The 19647-nt window shown below is 50.4% G+C and overlaps 1 protein-coding gene across 1 annotated transcript in view; it reads left to right on the forward strand.

Moving 5' to 3' along the window:
• The first annotated feature begins 23 nt into the window (after positions 1–23).
• HADHA (hydroxyacyl-CoA dehydrogenase trifunctional multienzyme complex subunit alpha) overlaps positions 24–19647 on the forward strand; it is a 36507-nt gene continuing 16883 nt past the window's right edge. Inside the window, exons 1-7 of the mRNA XM_053250445.1 lie at positions 24–253; positions 7433–7474; positions 11277–11347; positions 13154–13287; positions 17318–17456; positions 17830–17949; positions 18054–18156. Of these exons, the coding sequence (XP_053106420.1) occupies positions 166–253; positions 7433–7474; positions 11277–11347; positions 13154–13287; positions 17318–17456; positions 17830–17949; positions 18054–18156 (697 nt within the window). The 5' untranslated portion in view covers positions 24–165. The remainder of the gene's footprint in view (positions 254–7432; positions 7475–11276; positions 11348–13153; positions 13288–17317; positions 17457–17829; positions 17950–18053; positions 18157–19647) is intronic.

A 19647-nucleotide genomic window follows, 5' to 3' on the forward strand; every position in this document is an offset into this window, starting at 1 on the left:
AAGGAGGCCGTGCTGAGGTTTTGAGCAGGCGCCAGCGTGGACGCCCTTCTCGGGAGTCGGCGACGGAGAGCAGTGGGAAGCCCCAGCGCTGGCCCCGCGCCCCGAGCCGCGACCCCGCCCTCTTCCTCTCCCTCCGCCGCCCGCTCGACCTCCCCGCTGGCCAAGATGGCGGCTGCTGTTAGGGCGATGGGCGTCTGGGCGCGCTTCACGGCCGCCGCCAGGTACCACCCGGCCCGGTGCTGCCGCCTCTCAGGTGAGGCAAGAGAGCGGGGCAGGCGGGAGGAGGGCGGGGGGGACGCGCGCGCGCGAGCCTTTCCTGCGGGGGCGAGCCTGGCTTTTTTCTCGGCCAAGCAGGGCCTGCCCTGGCCGGCCTTTGGAGGGGAGGCTTCACCGGTGCGCTGCCTGCCTGCCGTGAGGGATTCCCCTTGGCGGGCTGGGCATCGGTCCACTCGCTGGCAGCATCTCGAGGCAGGGCCGGGCAAGGCTCCTGGTGGGCTGCTTCGACCCTTGGAGCATTGCTGCCAGCCAGTGCAGGCAGGGCTGAGCATGGCAGCCTCCCATCTGCTTATGGTGGTAGTTGTTTGCCTGGCTGGGGTGGGGGAGAGGATTGGGAGAGGAGAGGCGCACCTGCCCAGCTTTGCCTCTGGGTGCCCCTCTTGCCACCTTGCCCAGGGCGGGCGGGCCGGGCCCATCTTAGGAATGCCCTGATATTGACTGGAACCCTCAAGCCCAGCTGGGCTGCCATCTGACTTCCAGCAGTGGCCGGACGGCTGCCCACGAGCCGGACCCAGGACCTGTCTTCCATGGGAGAGACTGCCTCAGAATATGGAGGTTCTCAATCACTCTTGTGACTATTAGCTGCTGCTCATTTACTTTTACTCCACAAATCTAATTCTCCTCCCCGCCCATGACTTGCATGCTGTTAAAGCTATCTAAGCCAGTGGTTATTAAAAAGGTAAAGTGTGCCATCGAGTTGGTGTCGACTCTTGGCGACCACAGAGCCATGTGGTTTCCTCTGGTAGCATATAGGAGGGGTTGACCATTGCCGCCTCCTGCGCAGTGTGAGATGATGCCTTTATCCAGCTGCCCGTTAGAGGCTTTCCTTGTAGAGAAGGGGCGCCAACCCCTTGATTGCTTCAGTTGCCCTTTTCTGTACCTTTCCTAGCTCTAAAACAGTCTTGTTTGAAAGCGAATCCTGGCTAGTAGCCAGTAGCCACAGATAGAGCAGTTCTTTCCCACCAATAGGTCTCATCTGTTCTTTAAAGCTGCGTAAGCCAACAGCCATCGCCACATCTTCTGGTAGTGGAGACCTCTGGAAAGGCCTCAGCCTTAACTGGGTTAGCAAACAGCTACTTCCTTCAGTGATCATTCTTGGATGGTTTCACCCAAGAATTCTCGAAGGCTTGGGGTTTTTGCTTGGGCAGAACTGCAGAGGCAGGGGAGAATATTGCAGTGCTTCTGATACTGCATTCCACTGATGGCCCAAGTAAATGCTTCCCAAAAACTCCAAGCACAACATGGAAACAATAGCCCGCTACTGCCATTTGCTGCCCAGCTGTGGATATTCAGAGGTGTGCTGCTTCTGGACCTGGGGATTCTTTAGCTGTCATGGTTAATAGCCCTTTGGCATCTGTGCATTTGTCTAGACCTTTTTTCAAGCCATCTAAGCTACTGTATACAATTTGGGGGCGCGCAGTAAGGAGAGCGCTGCTGGATCAGACCAAGTACCCCTCTAAGCTAGTCCTCTTTCCCACAGCGGCTGGCCAGATCCTTCCACAAGCCAGGTTCGGTGGTGACAGCCATCTCTCGTGGTTCCTTCTCAGCAACTGGTCCTGAGAGGCTTCCTGCCTATGAACCTGGAGGTGCCTTTGAACTGTCATGGCTAGTAGCCTTTAATTAGCCGTCTTTCCATGAATTTGCCTATTCCCATTGAAAGCCATTTCTGTGTTCTGTGATTTTGAACCAGGTGACAAACCCCCAAGAGCCCTGCTGCTGGCCCAGACAAGGCTCCATCCATCCCAGCATTTTGTTTCTTGCTGTAGTCAACCAGATGCTACTGGGGAAGCCCCAACAGTGTTCCCTCTAACAGGGATCCCCAGATGTTCTTGACTACAACTCCCAGAATCCCTCAACCAAATGACATTGCCGCTGGGGATTCTGGGAGTTGTAGTCAACATCTGGGAATCCCGGTTAGAGGGAACAGTGAGTCCCAAGCAGGGCAGGGAGGCAGCAGCCCTCCCCGATTGCACCCCTCCTGTCAGTGGGATGCCTCTGCATGTGGGGGTGAATGAGCAGAGTCCCCCTGCCCCGGCTTACACTTTTCCTGGCAGAGATGCCACAGAGTTCTCTGAACAAAAGCAACCGAGCACCTCATAGTGAGACACGGACGGCTAGTGTGGCTCAGTGGATAGAGAATTATTCCATGTATTGGACTTTGGGGGTGGCTGTTGCTTTCCTGTTCTGGGGCATCTGGTTGAGATCCATTCTGGACTATTGGGGTCTGTGGTCTGATCCAAGAACGGCCAGTCTTGCGTTCACTTGCTTTAAAACATGCTTGCAATTTAAAGTTCATCTTTTTCCTGAACAAGCAGACTTACTGATTGGTTGCTAAAATTATTATTATTATTATTATTGTTATTATTATTACATTTATACCCTGCTCTTCCTCCAAGGAGCCCAGAGCAGTGTACTACATACTTGAGTTTCTCTTTCACAACAACCCTGTGAAGTAGGTTAGGCTGAGAGAGAAGTGACTGGCCCAGAGTCACCCAGCAAGTAACATGGCTGAATGGGGATTTGAACTCGGGTCTCCCCGGTCCTAGTCCAGCACTCTCACCACTACACCACGCTGGCTCTTAGAATGATTAGAACACTTTGGTTTGCCATGAAAACACTTACACAGCCTAGGGCAGGCGTGTCAGACTGCAACCTCTCCAGCTGTTGTTGGCCTACCACTCCCATCTTTCCTGGCTTTGGGCCACCGTGGCTGGGGATGGTGGGAGTTGTAGCCAACAGCAGCTGGAGGGGCTGCAGTTTGGCACCCCTGACCTCAGGGCATAACTCAGAGCTTTTGGCTGTGCAGCCTTTTGCACTGCAGAGTGATGGCTGGGAAAGCTGGCCTTGTGGTAGCAAGCAGGAATCTATTTGTTCAGGCTTTTGCCCCTTGCGGGCTGCCAGGTCTCTCAGCTTTCCTGCTTCTGTTTCTCTTTTTTATGGTGGTGATTGTTGTTTTTGGTGTTTTTTATGGTTTTTATTGTTTGACTGGTTTTTAAGGTTTTAAATGTGATTTTTATGGAGTATTATTATTATTAATTCGATTTCTATACCGCCCTTTCAGATATGGCTCAGGGCGGTTTACACAGAGAAATAAACAAAATAAATAAAATGGAACCGTGTCCCCAACGGGCTCACAATCTAAAAAGAAACGGAAGACAGACATGAGCAACAGCCACTGGAGGGATGCTGTGCTGGGGGTGGAGAGGGCCAGTGACTCTCCCCCTGCTAAATAAAGAGCATTACCACGTTAAAAGGTGCCTCTTTGCCAAGTTAGCAGATTTTATTGTATTTTAACTTTTGTAAACTGCCTTGGGATGCCTTATGAAAGGTGGTATAAAAACTGAAGAATGAATGAATGGTCTGACTGGGTAGCAGGCAGCTTCCTCTGGCCTCTCTGCCCTCGTGGGACAAGCAATGCACGCAGACGGCTTAGCTGAGAAGGTGCTCCTGGCCGCTCTTCAAGACGGCGGTGGAGAAGCTTGAGCGGAAGGTGGTCTCTGAGGCATGGAAGGTTCTGAGGGCCAAAGGCTTTGTAAATCGGATGGTGTCCTTGGATATCTCGGCAGTGGCCAGGCCTACCGACTCAGCAGTTCCTCCTGTGAGCTTCTCCTCTGTTGGTATTTTAGCATGTTCAGGCCTGGGGGGGACCCACACCTCCCCCAGTCTGCAAGGTGTATGGGCCTTCCTGTTAGGTTTTTCTTAGGTATTTTTGGTCTTGGCTACATCTGTCTGTCTGTCAAAAGATTGTCAGTGGCCTTGTTTTGTGAAACCTGCTTTGGGCCAGGTTGTTGACAGAGACCCACCAGTTAAAAGTCAGGGCTCTGTTGAGTACTTGGAGATCAGGATCTCTACGTGGTTTGCCCAAAGTAATCCAACAATGTTTCTGGCACAGTCGCTGATGGGACGACTTGGCTTCCCAGCTCCAGCTGAGGCATTCGGCTGCAGAGGCCCGTGGAGGGTTCCGGTGAGAATATCCTCCCGGGTTGCTCTTCCCACCAATGCAGAAGGAAATCCTGCTTCAGCCAACACAGTCTCCCTAGCCTCTGTGGCTGCAATGGCTGTTTGCCTTCTTGACTCACGAGGAGGAGAGTGATTGGCCTCTTGTATTGACCTGACTTATATTTGTATTTATTTATATTCATATTTGCTGGAGGGAGGGAGGGAAGGAGTCCCAGATCAGGTGTGCCAGCCCCTTCATCAAGAAAGGCTCATGGAAATGAAAAGCGTGTGTGTGTCCTTTTTTAAAAGTCTTGAGGAAGAGGGGTCAGGGTGGGCATCCTCGTCCTTGCACCACAGATGACTTGGCAGAGCCACTTGTGTTCCTGGGTTGTGGTAGTGTTGTCTCTTTTCGAAGTACAATTCTGGGAATGAAAATATCTCCGTATTGGGCTGGGAAAGGGCAGGGCACAAAGAGCTGCTCCCTTCGGTGACAAAGAGGCTTCCTTCCACCGACCCTAGAAGAGAGATGTCCAGCTGCTTGAGAGGCTCCCGTCCTGACCAGCAGCTCTTGAAGGCGTGCAGGGTGAGCAATCTGGAGAATGGCCTGCACCGTGAGCTGTGCCGTGCACAAGGTGTCACCTCTGCAGCTGAGTGCCATACTGTGTGTGGCCTGCCAGATGCCGCCTGCCTGGGCCTGCAAGAACAGGGAGCCGCTTGAGCCCCGGAGAGCTGTGTCCCACTTAGTGAGCCTCACGTTGTGCAGCCCTGGGGAATAGTTACCTGGCCAGACTGCAAAGGGGACGACGATGCCAAGGTGGGGCTACTGGAGCCTTCTGGGGAACACAAGAGCAAGGATTGGTGGTGGCCTCAGGGAGGAGCCAAGCAGAAGCTGGGACGGAAGAACAGCCTCCCTGCTGTGTGCTTGGCCTGCCCCTCTCCGAGGAAGGAGACGGTCCCGCTCCCTGTGGTGGGGCAGGGCAAAGGCACAGCAGGGCAGCTTCTGCTTGGCTCCTCCCTGAGGCCCAGGAACTGCCCTCTGGCTGGGATCCGTCTTGTGCAAGGAGGACCAGAAGCACTGCGCCCCTGGGCAGCCATGGCCCCGAGGCCAAAGTCCAGGCGGCACTGGCCAGCCCGGCTGTTTGGGCGGCTGAGTTGTTCTTCTCCCCAAGCAGTTGTTGCCCGGGCCTCCATGTCCTCTTTGGACGAGTGCCTCTTGCCAGTCATGCAAGCGCTTGGGTGATCTCTGCTGGCTGCCATGCAGGATCGCGGCCAGGGAGAGCAGTTGTCATTCCTCTCCGGTCGCAAAAGTCGGATCAGGCGGCCTCTGGCTTGTGCCCAAAGAGAGTCCTGACGGAGCACTGCTGAAATCAGTGCATTGCGATCGTTGTGGCTGCGTTCTGTTTGCTTCTGGCTTAGGACTCGCCTTCTCCAGATATGAGAAGGAGGAATTGAATGGATGAATGGAAACGGCAGAGCCATGGCACCTGAGCTGGGGCCGTACAACTGCGGAGTCAGGCCAGCCCCCCTCCTCTGCTGGGCGTGGGATGCTCTTGGGGGTGTCCAGGGAGAGAGAAGGCAAAGGCGGGCAGAAGGGGCTCTCCTCCTGAGCTCTTCTCCTTACATAGCAAGCAGGCCCTGTTCTGTGAGGTCTGGGCAAGGAGATGGCAGGCCCTGCTTGACCCAGAAGTGTGCTTGGACTGTCTGTGCTGGGGAGTGCAAAATCTCCAGCTCCCCAGCCCAGGGGCTCTTCTCTTCCTGAGCTGGCCCTTGTGGAGGGGGCAGGTGGCCTGGCCTCCCATCTGGAATGCAGGCGGGAGAGGACTTTGTCCGGGCTCCAAATCCAAGCTGGCATTTCTGGCACGGTGCAATGTAGGTGAAAGGCCCTTTCCCTCCCGCCCGGCCCTCCCCGGCAGTGGCAATGTTGGCCAGAGGGCATGGCCAGGAAGGGGCTGGAGGTGACCTCTGCCTGGCAGCAGCAGGTTCTTCCAGAGGGCTTGCCGTGCCTTTGCCTGCTCCTGTGGGGTTCTAGTTGTGGGGCTAGGCTGGGGAACCTCTGTCTGGAGTGGGGGGCTGCTGCTGGGCTGCCGCCGCCACCTCCACCTCCACCTCCACCACCTTGTGGGTGGGGGCACAATCAAGTACCCAAGTTCCATTGACTAGGCATGGCTCAGAGGACAACTCTCGAGGAATCCACGCCTGTCCGATGACAGCAGCACACCTTGTGAGCCAGCCAGGGCCTCGGAGACTAGCCAGTAAGAAATTCCAGTCCCACCACAAATATCGCAATTAGATAATTTTCGGAGTAAACTGGACCTTTTACATAGAGCAGTGTTGATAAAAGGGAAGCAATTTTTAAAGCTTTCATGTTGAGGCAGGGTGTGCAAACAGTAGGAGTTTGGGCCTTTTTGTTGTATTGTAACCAGTTACAAGCCTAAACATTTCTCTTCCACAAAGGAGGTGTTTCAGATTAGGAGCATCAGTTTCTCTGGAACAGGTGTGAGAAGTTCACTGCAGCGGGGCAGGGCCGGGGGGACTAGTAAACATGAAAATACAGCTGTCAAACTAGGTTTTGCAGATGTCCAAGAAAGCAAGGGTTTTCCAGGAATTCAGTTTTGTGTCTGTGTGTGTTTCTTGTAGGCAGACCGGAGGTCTTCACCTGAAGCTGACAGTGGTCTTTTGTGGCCATGTATGTGCCTTGAAGACTTTCCCCTAAGATTCCAGAAGTCCATTGCTTTCTGTGCTGTAAAATCTTCAAAGGATGGTCCATTTACAGAAATCCTCATTACATCTTTCAGGGGTGCTCGGAGTCTGCCTGCCTCCCTATACTGCAGCTGTGTGTTTGTGTGTGTGTGTGTGTACACACACATACATGCGTGCTTGCACACAGACACACTTACAGTCTCTCTGGGTTACTTGAGCTGAAGGTTTGCAACAGAAGGGGTACACTTAAAAAGAAAAAGAAAGGCTGGACACCCCTGCCACAAATTGTGTGCCATGCCAGTGAATAGGCGAGCAGCGTGTGTTGCTGAATCAAGATCTGGCAGCAATGGAGAGGGGCCCTTCATCCCCAAGAGCAGCTCATGCTGGGAGATGGCTGGGACTCGGGGATGAAAAGGTTCCCGGTGCTTCTCTTGGATGCCCGGAGCCCACAACCTGTCCTCCTAGGGGTGTGAGAGAGTGGTCCAGCCCTATGTAACTCCAGGTCTCTTTCTTCTAGGTTATGCCTGCAGAAGCCTTAGCACTTCTACCTCACGGAAATGTAAGTACTGTGAAAATATTTGGGTCTGGGTGGAGTGGGGAGAGCTGGAATCCTGCCAAATACATGCCCACTTACTTCAGCTAAGAAGGGCTCCTTCTTATTGTTGCTAGTAGAATTTAAAAAATAATAATAATAATGGAAGGATGTCTGCAGCACAAGACTTGGGGTGGGGGCATCCAGTGTGCCAACGTCAGTAGAACGCGGTCTGGGGGCCCGATTCCCCTGCAAGCATCCCATGTGGAAGGGCCTTCTGCATTTCCAGAATCAGTTAGTATGTATGTATGTAGGTATTGAACGTCTATACCACCCAAACTTTCACCTCTGGGCGGTTGGGGTTTTTGTCCTCTGGGGGCTGGGGGAGGGGCCACGCTTGTGGAACGTGAGAGTGGGCCGCCCTTTGCAAAAATGGGGAAGCAGGAGAATGGTGGGGATTGAAATGGTGGTTGGCACATCCCCCCTGCTGCGGGACAGTTGACAGAAGGGGGGTGGCCCTTCCACCCCCCGTCGCTGGGTATCCCATTCAAACCGTTCTCTAGCAGTATTCATTGTAGTCGTTGTATCTTGTTTTATCATATTTATATACCGCCTGATAGCTCTCTCCCTAGGCAGTGTACATAATCCAAAATATAATATAGAACAAAAACCATTAAAACAATATTTCACAGAATGAAACCATTTCAGAGTAAAACAAACAGTTTTAAATTAGTTTTAATTAAAAGCCTGAGAAAACAGGTGTGCCTTAAGGGTCTTTTTAAAAGCAATGGGAGATGGAGAAGCTCTTATTTTGACAGGGGGTGCATTCCAAAGCCCTGGGGCAGCCACACAGAAGGCCTGGCCCTGAGTTGCCACCAGATGAGCCAGTGGCGACCATAACTGGACCTCCCCAGATGATGCGGGCAGAGTTCATGACAAGGAAGGCACTCTCTTAAGTACCCTTGGCCTAAGCTAAGGGTGTGCATGAATCACGATTCGATCAGCAATTCTTAGCACAGCGAGCAGGTCCATCACTGCTGGTCAGCCAGGGGTGGGGGCGCCATCACTGCGGTGGAGGAGCAGGTATGGACCTGCTCTCCTCCCTTTTAAAGGTGCCTGGGCTGTGCTGTGAATCTCTGTTCGAATTTATTTCCAGAAATGGGCATAGCTGACGTATCAGCCGTAGCTGATAAAAAGCTCTCCTGGCCACTGTCTCAGCTTGAGAAACCAGAGAGGGTTTTGGATCCAGGGGCCACTCCCAAACTACATGCCTAATCATTCAGGGAGAGTGTAACCCCATCCAGAACAGGCAGATCTTAATAATCTCTTGGGTCTTGACCGCCCCCTCCCCCCACCAATCAGTACCCCTGTCTTATCTGGATTCAGCTTCAGTTCTCTCATCCAGCCTATTACCGTCTCCAGGGGAATTGTGTCATTCCCTGATGAAACTCATAGGAGTAAATAGTTTTGGGTGTCATCAGTATATATACGCTGCACCAAATCTCTGGATGATCTCTCCCAGCTGTTTCATGTATATGTTAAAGAGCATTGGAGACAGTATGGAGCCTTGTGGAACTCCATACGATAACTCTTGCTTTGCAGAGCAACAGTCTTCAAGTGACACCATCTGGAATCTACCTGAGAGGTAGGAACAGAACCACTGTAGAACAGTGTCACCTGATCCCACCTCCCTCAGGCAGCCCAGAAGGATACTGTGATCGATGGTATCAAAAGCCACAAAGAGATCCAAAAGGATCAGCAGGGTCACATTCCCTCTGTCAGTATCTAATTGGAGATTAGTCTCAACCCCATAGCCCACTTGAAAGCCAGTTTGAAATGGGTCTAGATAATCAGTTTCCTCCAGGAATCTGGAGCTGAGTGGCCACCACCCTCTCAGTTACCTTGCCCAACCATGGGAGATTAGAGGAGGGCCTGTAGTTGCCTAACTCTACATTGCCTAACCCATGTAGGTTTTTTCAAGTGTGGATTAATGATAGCATCCTTAAGACAAGGAGGCATCTTACCTTCCATCAGAAAAACATTTACAATGTTTGCCAGACCCTCTCCAGTAATCTGATTGTTAGATAGAATAAGCCAAGTTGGGCAAAGGTCAAGAGATCAGCTTGCAGGACCCGCAGTCCAAAACAGCTTATCTACATCCTCAAGAGTCACAGACTGAAAGTTATCCAGTCTGACCACATAAGAGGAGTCGCTGGATACCTCCATAACAGACTCTGCCCTAATTGTAGAGTCCAGTTCAGCTGGAATATGAGAGATTTTGTCTGCAAAAAAATCATTAAAAGGGTCACAGCGAGTAACTGATGGTTCCAAATTTGGATTCAAGGGGGAGGGGGCTCATACAAGTGCTCTCATAACCCTAGACAACTCCACTGGGTGTGAACTTGCAGATGCAATGTGGGCAGAAAAGAATTGCTTCTTTGCCACACGTATTGCCAGAGCATAGATCTTCAAATGTGCTCTATGTTGTAAACTGTCGGATTCAAGTTGAGGCTTTCTCCACTTGTGCTTTACTCATCTACTTCACTGCTTAAGCTCCCATGATTCTTCTGAATACCACGGGACTAATTTTGAAGCAAGTTGGAGAGCAGGACACTTAGGAGCGATTAAGTCTACCCCTGTAGTGAATTGGTTATTCCATGTTTGCACCAGAGCATTGACAGAATCATCAGCAGAGCCAACTCAAAACCCTTCCAAGCCTTCTTAGAATCCTTCTGGATCCAATAACATTCTCTGGTGGGCCAACCTAATGAGTCCTTCATCCCTACAGAGGTGGGTCCTACCTTAACCAGATGGTGATCCCTGCATGACAATGGGGAAATCATAAGAGTCCCCACGCACAGAACACCACCCGGATTGGAGTAAAAGACCCAATTGAGCATGTGACCAGCAACCTGCATCGGTCCAGAGACGACCTGAGATAGGCCCATAGTTGTCATGAATCCGCTATGAACAATGGGATCCTGATAGTCTGGTCCCATAGTGCACATTGAAGTCCCCCACCACCAACAATCTGGATGACTCAAAGGCCAACCCTGCAACCAGGTCCGTCAGCTCAGTAAGGGACTCTGTTGAACAACGGGGTGATCTGTACATCAGCAGCAGTCCCAGTCTATCCTTGGTCGCTAGGCTTAGGTACAGACACTTGATATGGGCCAATTCCCCGACAAGGATCCTGGTAAGGGAGTCAGTGTCCTCACAGACCACAGCCACACCACCTCCTCTTCCCCCATCCTCTCACCTGCTCCACCACAGAGTATCCTGCTGGGAGAAGCTGGGACCAAACTGGACTACTAGCTTCCCATATTGCATAGCAGGTCAGCGCCTTCATCCACAATCAAATTATGGAAGTTCTCTGGTTTGTTTTGGACTGACCTGGCATTACAGAGTAGCAAGGTGTGGCTCTGTGGGTGATTGGCACCGTTCCCCAAGGTCAAAGAGCTGATAGGCCAGTTGGAAGGGGAAACGGCGATTACGTTTCTGATTTCCCTTCCCCTATAACGGCCTGCTCACCTACCAATGCCATGTCTTTGTCCCTTCACCATCACCATTGGAATGGCCATTTATTTGAGCTTGACTTAATTGCTCCCATCTTCTTCCACCTCCGTGAGAGCTAGGAAGGTGACAGCTGAAGTTTCTGTCTTCTACTCGCCCCACCAGGCTCTGCCCTGGAAAATGCATTCAGCAGAACCTTCGTATCTTGGCCTTGCATGCTCCCTGGGCATGGCTTTGAGCTTTTCTGTGACAATTTGGTGTCCTCTTTGGAGAAGTAATCTCTCTCTCTCTGTGTCTCTGTCTCTTTGGTTTACAGCTAGAACCCATGTTAACTATGACATCAAAGGAGATGTTGCCGTTGTGCGTTTTAATTCACCAAATTCCAAGGTAGGTCTTCCAATCAGTTCTCTTTGGATATAGGTTGTCTAAAGGGACATTGTGAGGCTGGAAAATGGTCCCAGAGCACAATGGAAAGAAGTTGCCCCTGGAGATTTTTGTGTGGGGAGACTTAAATGGGGCTGTGGGTGTGTTTGGAGGAGATCTCTTGGAAATGGAAAGAAGTGATCAAAACTCCAGTTCAGTCTGATGCATCAAGAATAAAGGAGAACCCAGTAAAAAGAAAAGGGAGCGTACTTAATATCTGTTAGTTATAAAGCACAAACTTGTACTGCCTTATCTAGAGTCTGACCCTTGGTCCATCCAGCCCAATACTGTCTACACGGACTGGCAGCAGTTCTTCAGGGGGCATCAGGCTGAAGTCTTTCCCCAGCCCTGCCTGGAGATGCTGCCAGAGGCTGAACTGAGGCCCCTCTACATCCCAAGCAGAGGCTCCTGTGAAACCAATTAGCAGCTAGTTCCATGGCGGAGGCAGGGCTCTGACTCCGGTCTCCAGGATCCAAGGCTAGTCCCTGAATTTCACTGGCCTTCACTACAACAGGAACTGCTCGCCTTGTGGATTATATACACTGAACTGTAGAATGTAGACAAATTGGAACAGGTTTGGTGGAGGGTGGCAGAGATGGTCAGTGGGGTCTAAAAAGCAAGTCTTATGTGGGAACTGGGCATGCTTCACCGGGAGAAGAGGGAAGGCCTAGTAGCACTCTTCAGACCTCTGCAGGGCTGCTGCTTAGAGGGCAGAGGCTTGCTCTCTGCTGCCCCAGAGGGCAGACCTGGATCTGATGGACTGCAGTTACAGGAGGCTAGACGTAGAAGAAACTTCTTAATGGTAAGAGCAGCTCCACAGTGGTGGCCATTACCTGTTAGTGGGGGTGGTAGGGGTGACTCCCCCTTCCTGGATGTCTCCAAGCAGAGGCTGGACAGCCATCTCTTGGGGCTGCTTGTTCTAGAATGCCCTGTCTCTCTCGCCCTCCAAGAGAACAGAGGTCTTGTAGAATTAAACCAATGAGGCTGTGCGCCTAGAAAGAAATGGGGAGGAGGCAACCACAGGATACAGGCTCGAAGCCATTTGGGCCTAGCGCACAGATGTAGCTGCCAGAGGATTCGATACTCCCGAGGTTGACGAGAGTTCAGTACGACCCACCAGATGATCAGGTCTGTAGAATTGCCTGGGGGTATAAATGGAAGAGGATGTTCTCTACTTATTTTGGTTCTGTTTGTTCCTGGTATTCTGGTCAGTGATGCTTTCTTGAGCGCTCTTACAGCTACCACAATGAATATTCTTATATTCAATGAATGTTCTTATACCACTTTTTATAGAGAGAAGTAATAGTAATAGTAATAATTAGAAAATAGTGTTTCTAATATTAGATAATTAATATTTTAATGGTTCTTAAAAATAAATCTCAGTCTGTGCTTATAGCTGTTGAATATAGAGAGACCACTTATGAGGGACTTTGTGTGCTAACTATTAACTCAGCCTCCAGCACCATTCTAGAATGCCTTCAGGAGTCAGGACCACTCCTTCTGCAAAGGTCTTGCTCAGCTCAGAAGACTTCCTCTCGTTCAGCCCACTGGGGCTGACTCGCTGTGCCTCAGAGGTCCATGCTGACTGTTGCTGCTTAAGGCTCACTTGAGCATCACCGGGACGTGGGGGTTGGGCTTTTAAATGCTGCTGCTGCTGGGTTCCTAACCTGTGGCGCTTGCCCCAGGCGAGTGGCCAGGCATGGTCTTTCTCCAGAGCAAAGGCACTTCCTGATCTGCCTTGGTCTTAGTCTGCCTGCTGCTTCGTTCCAGGTCAACACTCTGTCCAAACAGCTGCAAGCGGATTTCCAAGAAATCATGAGCGAAATCTGGGCCAACGATGCTGTCCAGAGTGCCGTCCTCATCTCTGCCAAGCCCGGCTGCTTCATTGCAGGAGCAGACATCGAGTGAGTTCCAGGGAGGGGAAACCCTGCTGGGGTGAGCAGGGAGAGCAGCAGGAGCTCTCTGTAGCAGGGGCACTACGAAGATGGCCTCTGGGGATGGAGCTTCACAGAGGCTGGTCTGCTGGGCCGCCAGATCTGAGCCCCGCCTTGTCACAAGGGGGTAAGCTGGCTCCCCTGAGCCCTCAGCAGGCTTTCCGGCAGTACCGGCTCATCCTAGCAAGCCAGCAGGGCGTTGAAGGAGGCACAGCAGCCTCTGCTTCCTGGCAGCGCAGGGTGCTCCTGACTCTCCCCTTGCCCAAGCGCCACTCTGCCTGCAGGCCGGCCAGTTAACCCTGCAGCTCTACCTGATGAATGGCCAGCTTGCAAGCAGTGTGGCTGTTGGGCAGGGAGAGAGACAGGAGCACCCTGCGCTGCCTTGTTCGGCACCCCCCGGCTTGTCAGGATGGGCCACAACTGCTTTACAACGTGGTCACAAAAGACTTTGGAGAAGAATAGACGGCCGTCCCATTGATCTCTGATGTGACTGATCCAAAATGTTTCCTGTAAATGTGGCACAAGGTCCAAGGTCCACAAGGTCACTAATGATGACAAAATGTATAAATACAGTACAGCACGAAATGCACTAAAAAATTAACAAACAATTACCGTATTTTTCGGACCATAAGATGCACTCCCCCCCCCCCCAAAAAAAAGTGGGGGGGAAATGAGGGTGCGTCTTATGGTCCGAATGCTGTCCCCCGCCGCCCCCCCCCCACCTGATTAGGGGCCAAATCGGCCCAAGCTAGCGGCTGCCGCCGACCACCCACCCGGATTAGGGGCCAAATCGGCCCAAGCTACGGTAACTGCCGCTGCGGCCGACGACGACGACCGCCCGGCCAGGCGTCCTTTGCGGCCAAAGTGCCAGTTCGGGCCGAGGCTTTGGAGAGAGAGGAGCTCTGCTTGCGAGCTCCTCTCTCCTTCTCCAGTTACCGGTATGGGTCCCTGATCGGGCTTAGAAGGTTAGGACTGGGCAGCTGGGAGGGCGGGGGCGGCCGCGGCGGCAGTTACCGTAGCTTGGGCCGATTTGGCCCCTAATCCGGGCGGGCGGTCGGCGGCAGTTAGCTTGGGCCGATTTGGCCCCTAATCAGGTGGGGGGGGGCGGCGGGGGACAGCATTCGGACCATAAGATGGGTGCGTCTTATGGTCCGGTGCGTCTTATGGTCCGAAAAATACGGTATACTGAAACAGAAAAGGCTGAAACACCTTAGCAACCATCCAGGTGAGAAGGCCTTGTGGACAAATGCTTCAATTTCCATGTAAAAACAGACTGAGAGGGATCCAGTCCAGTATCTCTGGCGAGTGTTCCGGAATTGTGCTACCACCACCGAGAAGGCTGTGTCTGTGATCCCTGCTAACTAGGTCTCCCATTAAGGCAGGCCTGAATGTTAGCCAAGAATTGCTGGATAATGAGAAGCCACGTACTTATTTATATTTATATTTATATTTATATTTATTTATTTATTTATTGTATTTCTGTACCGCCTGATATAGAAATCTCCAGGCAGTTTACAAGCTAAAACATAATATATACTTGATTTGGAAGGATTCGATAGAAGGTTTGGCTGGCACTCATATTTGTGGTATGATAAAAGCAAAGTGCATAAAGACTTCCTTAATCACTATGTAAGAAGGGGGATTATGGACAAAATGTAAAAAATGGTTGGAGTGTAAAACTCCGCTATGGGTATCCCTGATTTAGGCTTTCGCACGTAAAGAGACAAATATGCAATCTGAATGGGGTACTTACAGGGATTTGTTATTTTTTCAAGAGAAGGGCCATAAATTAAAAAATTTAAATGAAGTACAAAATTTGGTTAGTAATTGGTTTCAGTATCATCAGCTAAATGAAATTTATAAAAAGGATCTTAAAGTTGGATTTGTGGATCAAATGTCGAGATTTGAGAAGGAGCTGTGTGAAAATGATGAAAGATTAGTCTCTAAGATATATAAGCTGTTGCTTTTGGAGGAGACAAGAGACTAAGTGGTTAAAACGACTATGATAAAATGGGCTCAAGATATAATATAGATATGGCTGCTTGGGAAAAATTATGGAAAACTGATTTAAAGTTTACTGCATGTTATACTTTAAAAGAAAATTATTATAAGATGATGTATGGGTGGTATCTAACACTGAAAAAATTAGCATTAATGTATAAAAATGTTTCAAACAAATGTTGGAAATGTGGACAATGTGAAGGAACTTTTTTCCATATGTGGTGGTCATGTGAGAAGGCAAAGGCTTTTTGGGATATCATATATTATGAGTTGAAGAAAATCTTTAAAGTGACATTTCTTAAGAGGCCAGAATCCTTCCTGCTGGGAATAACTGAAAGAGAGTTTTTTTATGTATGCAACCACGGCGGCCAGGATAGTATATGCGCAGAAAGGGAAAGACACGAAAATGCCCTCAAAAGAAGACTGGTTGATAAAAATTTTGGAATATGCGGAGATGGCAAAGCTTACAGCACTTATAAAAGACAAAAATATGGATTGTTTTAAAGAAGATTGGGAACCATTTTTGCTTTGCTTAAAGAATTTAATATGGACTTTTCAGTAGGGTTTGAAATATAGTACTAACAGCAGCCTGGGTAAAATCGAGTAGTATTGTGGAGTATGTATGTTTTGAATTATTATAGCAATGGTTTATATGTATAGTTATTGTGAAGCGTGCAGATAGGCAAGCGGGAAGTCAATATTTACTTATGTGTTGAATTAGATAAACAAATGTAATTCGAATGTAAAAGCTATTGTAAAATCTAATAAAATTTAAAAATTTAAAAACAAACCAAAACCCCCCGCATAATATAACAATATAAAACAGCTAAAATTTGTAAAACAGATAAAAACCTCAGTGAATAAAAACGCATTAAAATTTAAAACGTAGCCTGGGAGTGCTCCTGGACCCAAAGCTCTCCCTGGTTTCTCAGGTTGAGGCAGTGGCCAGGAGCGCTTTTTATCAGCTATCGCTGATTCGTCAGCTACGCCCATTTCTAGAGGTTAATAACCTTAAAACAGTGTGCGGGTAACCTCCAGACTTGACTTACTGTAATGCCGCCAGATTGGTCTCTGGGACAACACGAAGGGACCACATAACACATGTTTTGAAAGAACTGCAGTGGTTGCCGGTATGTTTCCGGGTGAAATATAAAGTGCTGGTTATTACCTATAAAGCCCTTAATGGCTTATGACCAGGCTATTTAAGAGAGCGCCTCCTCTGACATGAACCTGCCCGCCTTTTACGATCTTCTGGAGAGTCCAGTTGTGGTTGCCACTAGCTTGTCTGGTGGTGACTCTCTGTGGCTGCCCCAGGGCTTTGGAATATGCTCCCTGCTGAACTAAGAGCGTCTCCTTCTCTGTTTGTTTTCAGGAAGACCCTCAAGACTTTCCTGTTCTCGCAAGCTTTTAATTAGAATTTTAATGATTTTAATCATTTGTTTTATATTGTTTTTATCATGTCTTATGTATTTTAACCTGTAATTTTAATGTTGGGATTTGTGCACTGCCTAGAGATTTCTATATCAGGTAGTATAAAAATATGATAAATAAATAAAATTTAAATTTAAATTAAAAGCCTGGGAAAACAGATATGTCTTGAGTACGACCTAAAAGCAAACAGAGAAGGAGATGCTCTTATTTCAGCAGAGAGTGCGTTCCAAAGGCCCAGGGCAGCCACAGAGAAGGCCCGGTCCCGAGTTGCCACCAGACGGGTCGGCAGCAATGAAACCCATTGCACAGTCATTTGTTGAGGCCGCCTCTCTTTTCGTCACAAGACCTTTGCATTGCCACGCGCCCAGCTGCACCGTGGATTTACTTGGCTCTTACTGACCTGCCCAAAGAGGAGAATGGAGTCGCTCCGAGCCACTTGGTCAGCAGTAGGGGTTGAAGCTGCCCTGTGTAGCTGTGTAGTGCAAGCCAGCTCTGTGAGGTAAACAGCCATGCCCCTCTTCACTGTACAGCCTCAAAATGATCTCTCTTTTTTTGGTCTGGCTTGTAGCATGATTGAGGCCTGCAAGTCAAGCCAAGAAGTGACCCAGCTGTCTCAGGAAGGACAGAAGATGCTGGAAAACCTTGAAAAATCCCCCAAGCCTATTGTTGCGGCCATCAGTGGTGCCTGCCTTGGGGGAGGACTAGAGGTACGATCAAGGACTTGCGGTGTTGGGACGGGGAGGCTTCTCGTGGCCCCAAACCAAAATAAACTGGGCCTTGTAGTTCAACAACAGCAGGAGGGCCAAGCTTGCCCAGCCCTGGCTTAGCTTCTGGTTCCAGGCAGGTTCTCCTGGAAGGGAAGGAGAGGCCCTAACTGATCAGACTAAGCTTGAGCCAGTGTTGGGCTATGGAAATCAAGGAGGGGCCACATCAAGCAGTGCTCTTTGCTGCTGGATTGTAGCAGAGAATGCCGGCCTTGGGGCAAAGGAGAGCTGGTGGGCCGTGGCAATTCTCTGACCGGCCGTGGTCTGGGAAGGCGGAGTTGCATGCGAGGGGGCTTTCTGCATCTGTTCCCTTCAGGTCGCCATCGCTTGCCAGTACCGGATAGCAACCAAGGACAAGAAGACGGTGCTGGGGACACCCGAGGTGCTGCTGGGGCTGCTGCCGGGGGCTGGAGGGACTCAACGGCTGCCCAAGATGGTGAGTCAAGGCCTCTTCTGAGCTGCTGCAAGGCCTGGCAGAGGGGTGCTGCCTCTCCCGTGTCGCTCTTCTGGCTCGTGGGACTCCACCCTTCTCTCTTGCAGGTGGGGCTTCCTGCTGCCTTTGACATGATGCTGACGGGAAGAAACATTCAAGCTGACAGAGCCAAAAAGATGGGGCTGGTGGACCAGCTGGTGGACCCACTAGGTGAGATCCCGGCTCTTCCGCACATTGCCCTGTGGCTATGCTTGCTTGCCTTGATCTTGTGCCTTGTATGCCCAGCCACCTTCTGGCAGCTGCTGCCGCCGCCACAGCAATGCCGTCTGTCTGTAAAAAAAATTCCACTTAAACTATTACCCCACATTTTGGTGAACATCAATATTCTGAATACCAGAAGGTTGGCACGGGAGCCAGCGTGGTGTAGTGGTTAGAGTGCTGGACTAGGACTGGGGAGACCCGAGTTCAAATCCCCATTCAGCCTCGAAACTAGCTGGGTGACTCTGGGCCGGTCACTTCTCTCTCGGCCTGGCCTACTTCACAGGGTTATTGTGAAAGAGAAATTTAAGTATGTAGTACACCGCTCTGGGCTCCTTGGAGGAAGAGGGGGTTATAAATGTAAGTAAGTAAGTAATGCTGTCATGACCAAGCAGGTATCTTAGTCCCCTGGAAGCCCCCCTGAGCATTTATACAGCCAAAAGGGCTGGGGGGAGGAGTTCTTGTAACAGCAGAGAAATGTTTTGCTTCCACTTGTACAGGCAATTCAGTGAGACAACTGGGTGTGTGTGAGTGAGAGAGAGAGATTCCAGGAAGCCCTCTGAGCCACCCAAAAGGGCTGTCGGGGACATATTTTGGGGTGGCACCGAGGGCTTCCTGGGGAAGGGGAGAGTGGCAAATTGCCCTTCCCCACTGCACTGCTGCATTTAGTTGGGAAGTTCTGTTCCTTGTTCTGTCTGTGGGCCAGTATGTCTCTCAAGCAGCTAAACACCACTGAAAATAAGTAGGTTCTGGATCCTAGAAGGATACTGTCACACATTAAATGATACTAGCTGGGCCGGGCGCAGAGCATCTGCTCCTCTAGCCGCCGGCCCCGCCACCGCCCGCCCGCTGCTGTTTTCCCCATCGCTGTTGTTTTCTCTCCCACCCACCCCGCCTGCCCTGCTTCTTCCTTCCACTGGCCCACCCACCGGCCGGCCACCATCGCCACCTCCTTCCCTGGCTGCCGCCACCGCTGTTTTGCCCACCTTTACGGTCTGCTGCTGTTTTGTCCTCCTGCTCATCCTGCTGCCCACCACCGTTTTCTTCCGCCATGGCTGCCACTGCTATCTTTCCTCTCTCACCCGTCCCGTGGCTAGCCTATCCGGCAGCTCTCCAAACTCTCACGAGAGCTGCCACACATGAGATTAGCCACGGGTATGCTTTGAAGAATTAAATATATAGAAGATTTGTATGCAAATAAGTGAATGTGCAGACAGAGAGAAGTTTTGTTTTGTTTTTTAATCAAATTTGTATACCACCCCAAACTTTAGTCGGTTTACAATAACATACAACCAGTTAAAAACATATACAAGAACTTTAAAACAATTTAACAATTTAAAAATAACCAGAAATTAAAACCCCAAAATATTAGGAAGCTGAGGAAGCTTGGGCGAAAAGATGGGTTCTCAGGTGTTTTTTGAAAATTGCCAGAGATGGGGAAGA

This window comes from Hemicordylus capensis, chromosome 1, assembly GCF_027244095.1.
Source record: "Hemicordylus capensis ecotype Gifberg chromosome 1, rHemCap1.1.pri, whole genome shotgun sequence".
NCBI classification, from domain to species: Eukaryota; Metazoa; Chordata; class Lepidosauria; order Squamata; family Cordylidae; genus Hemicordylus; species Hemicordylus capensis.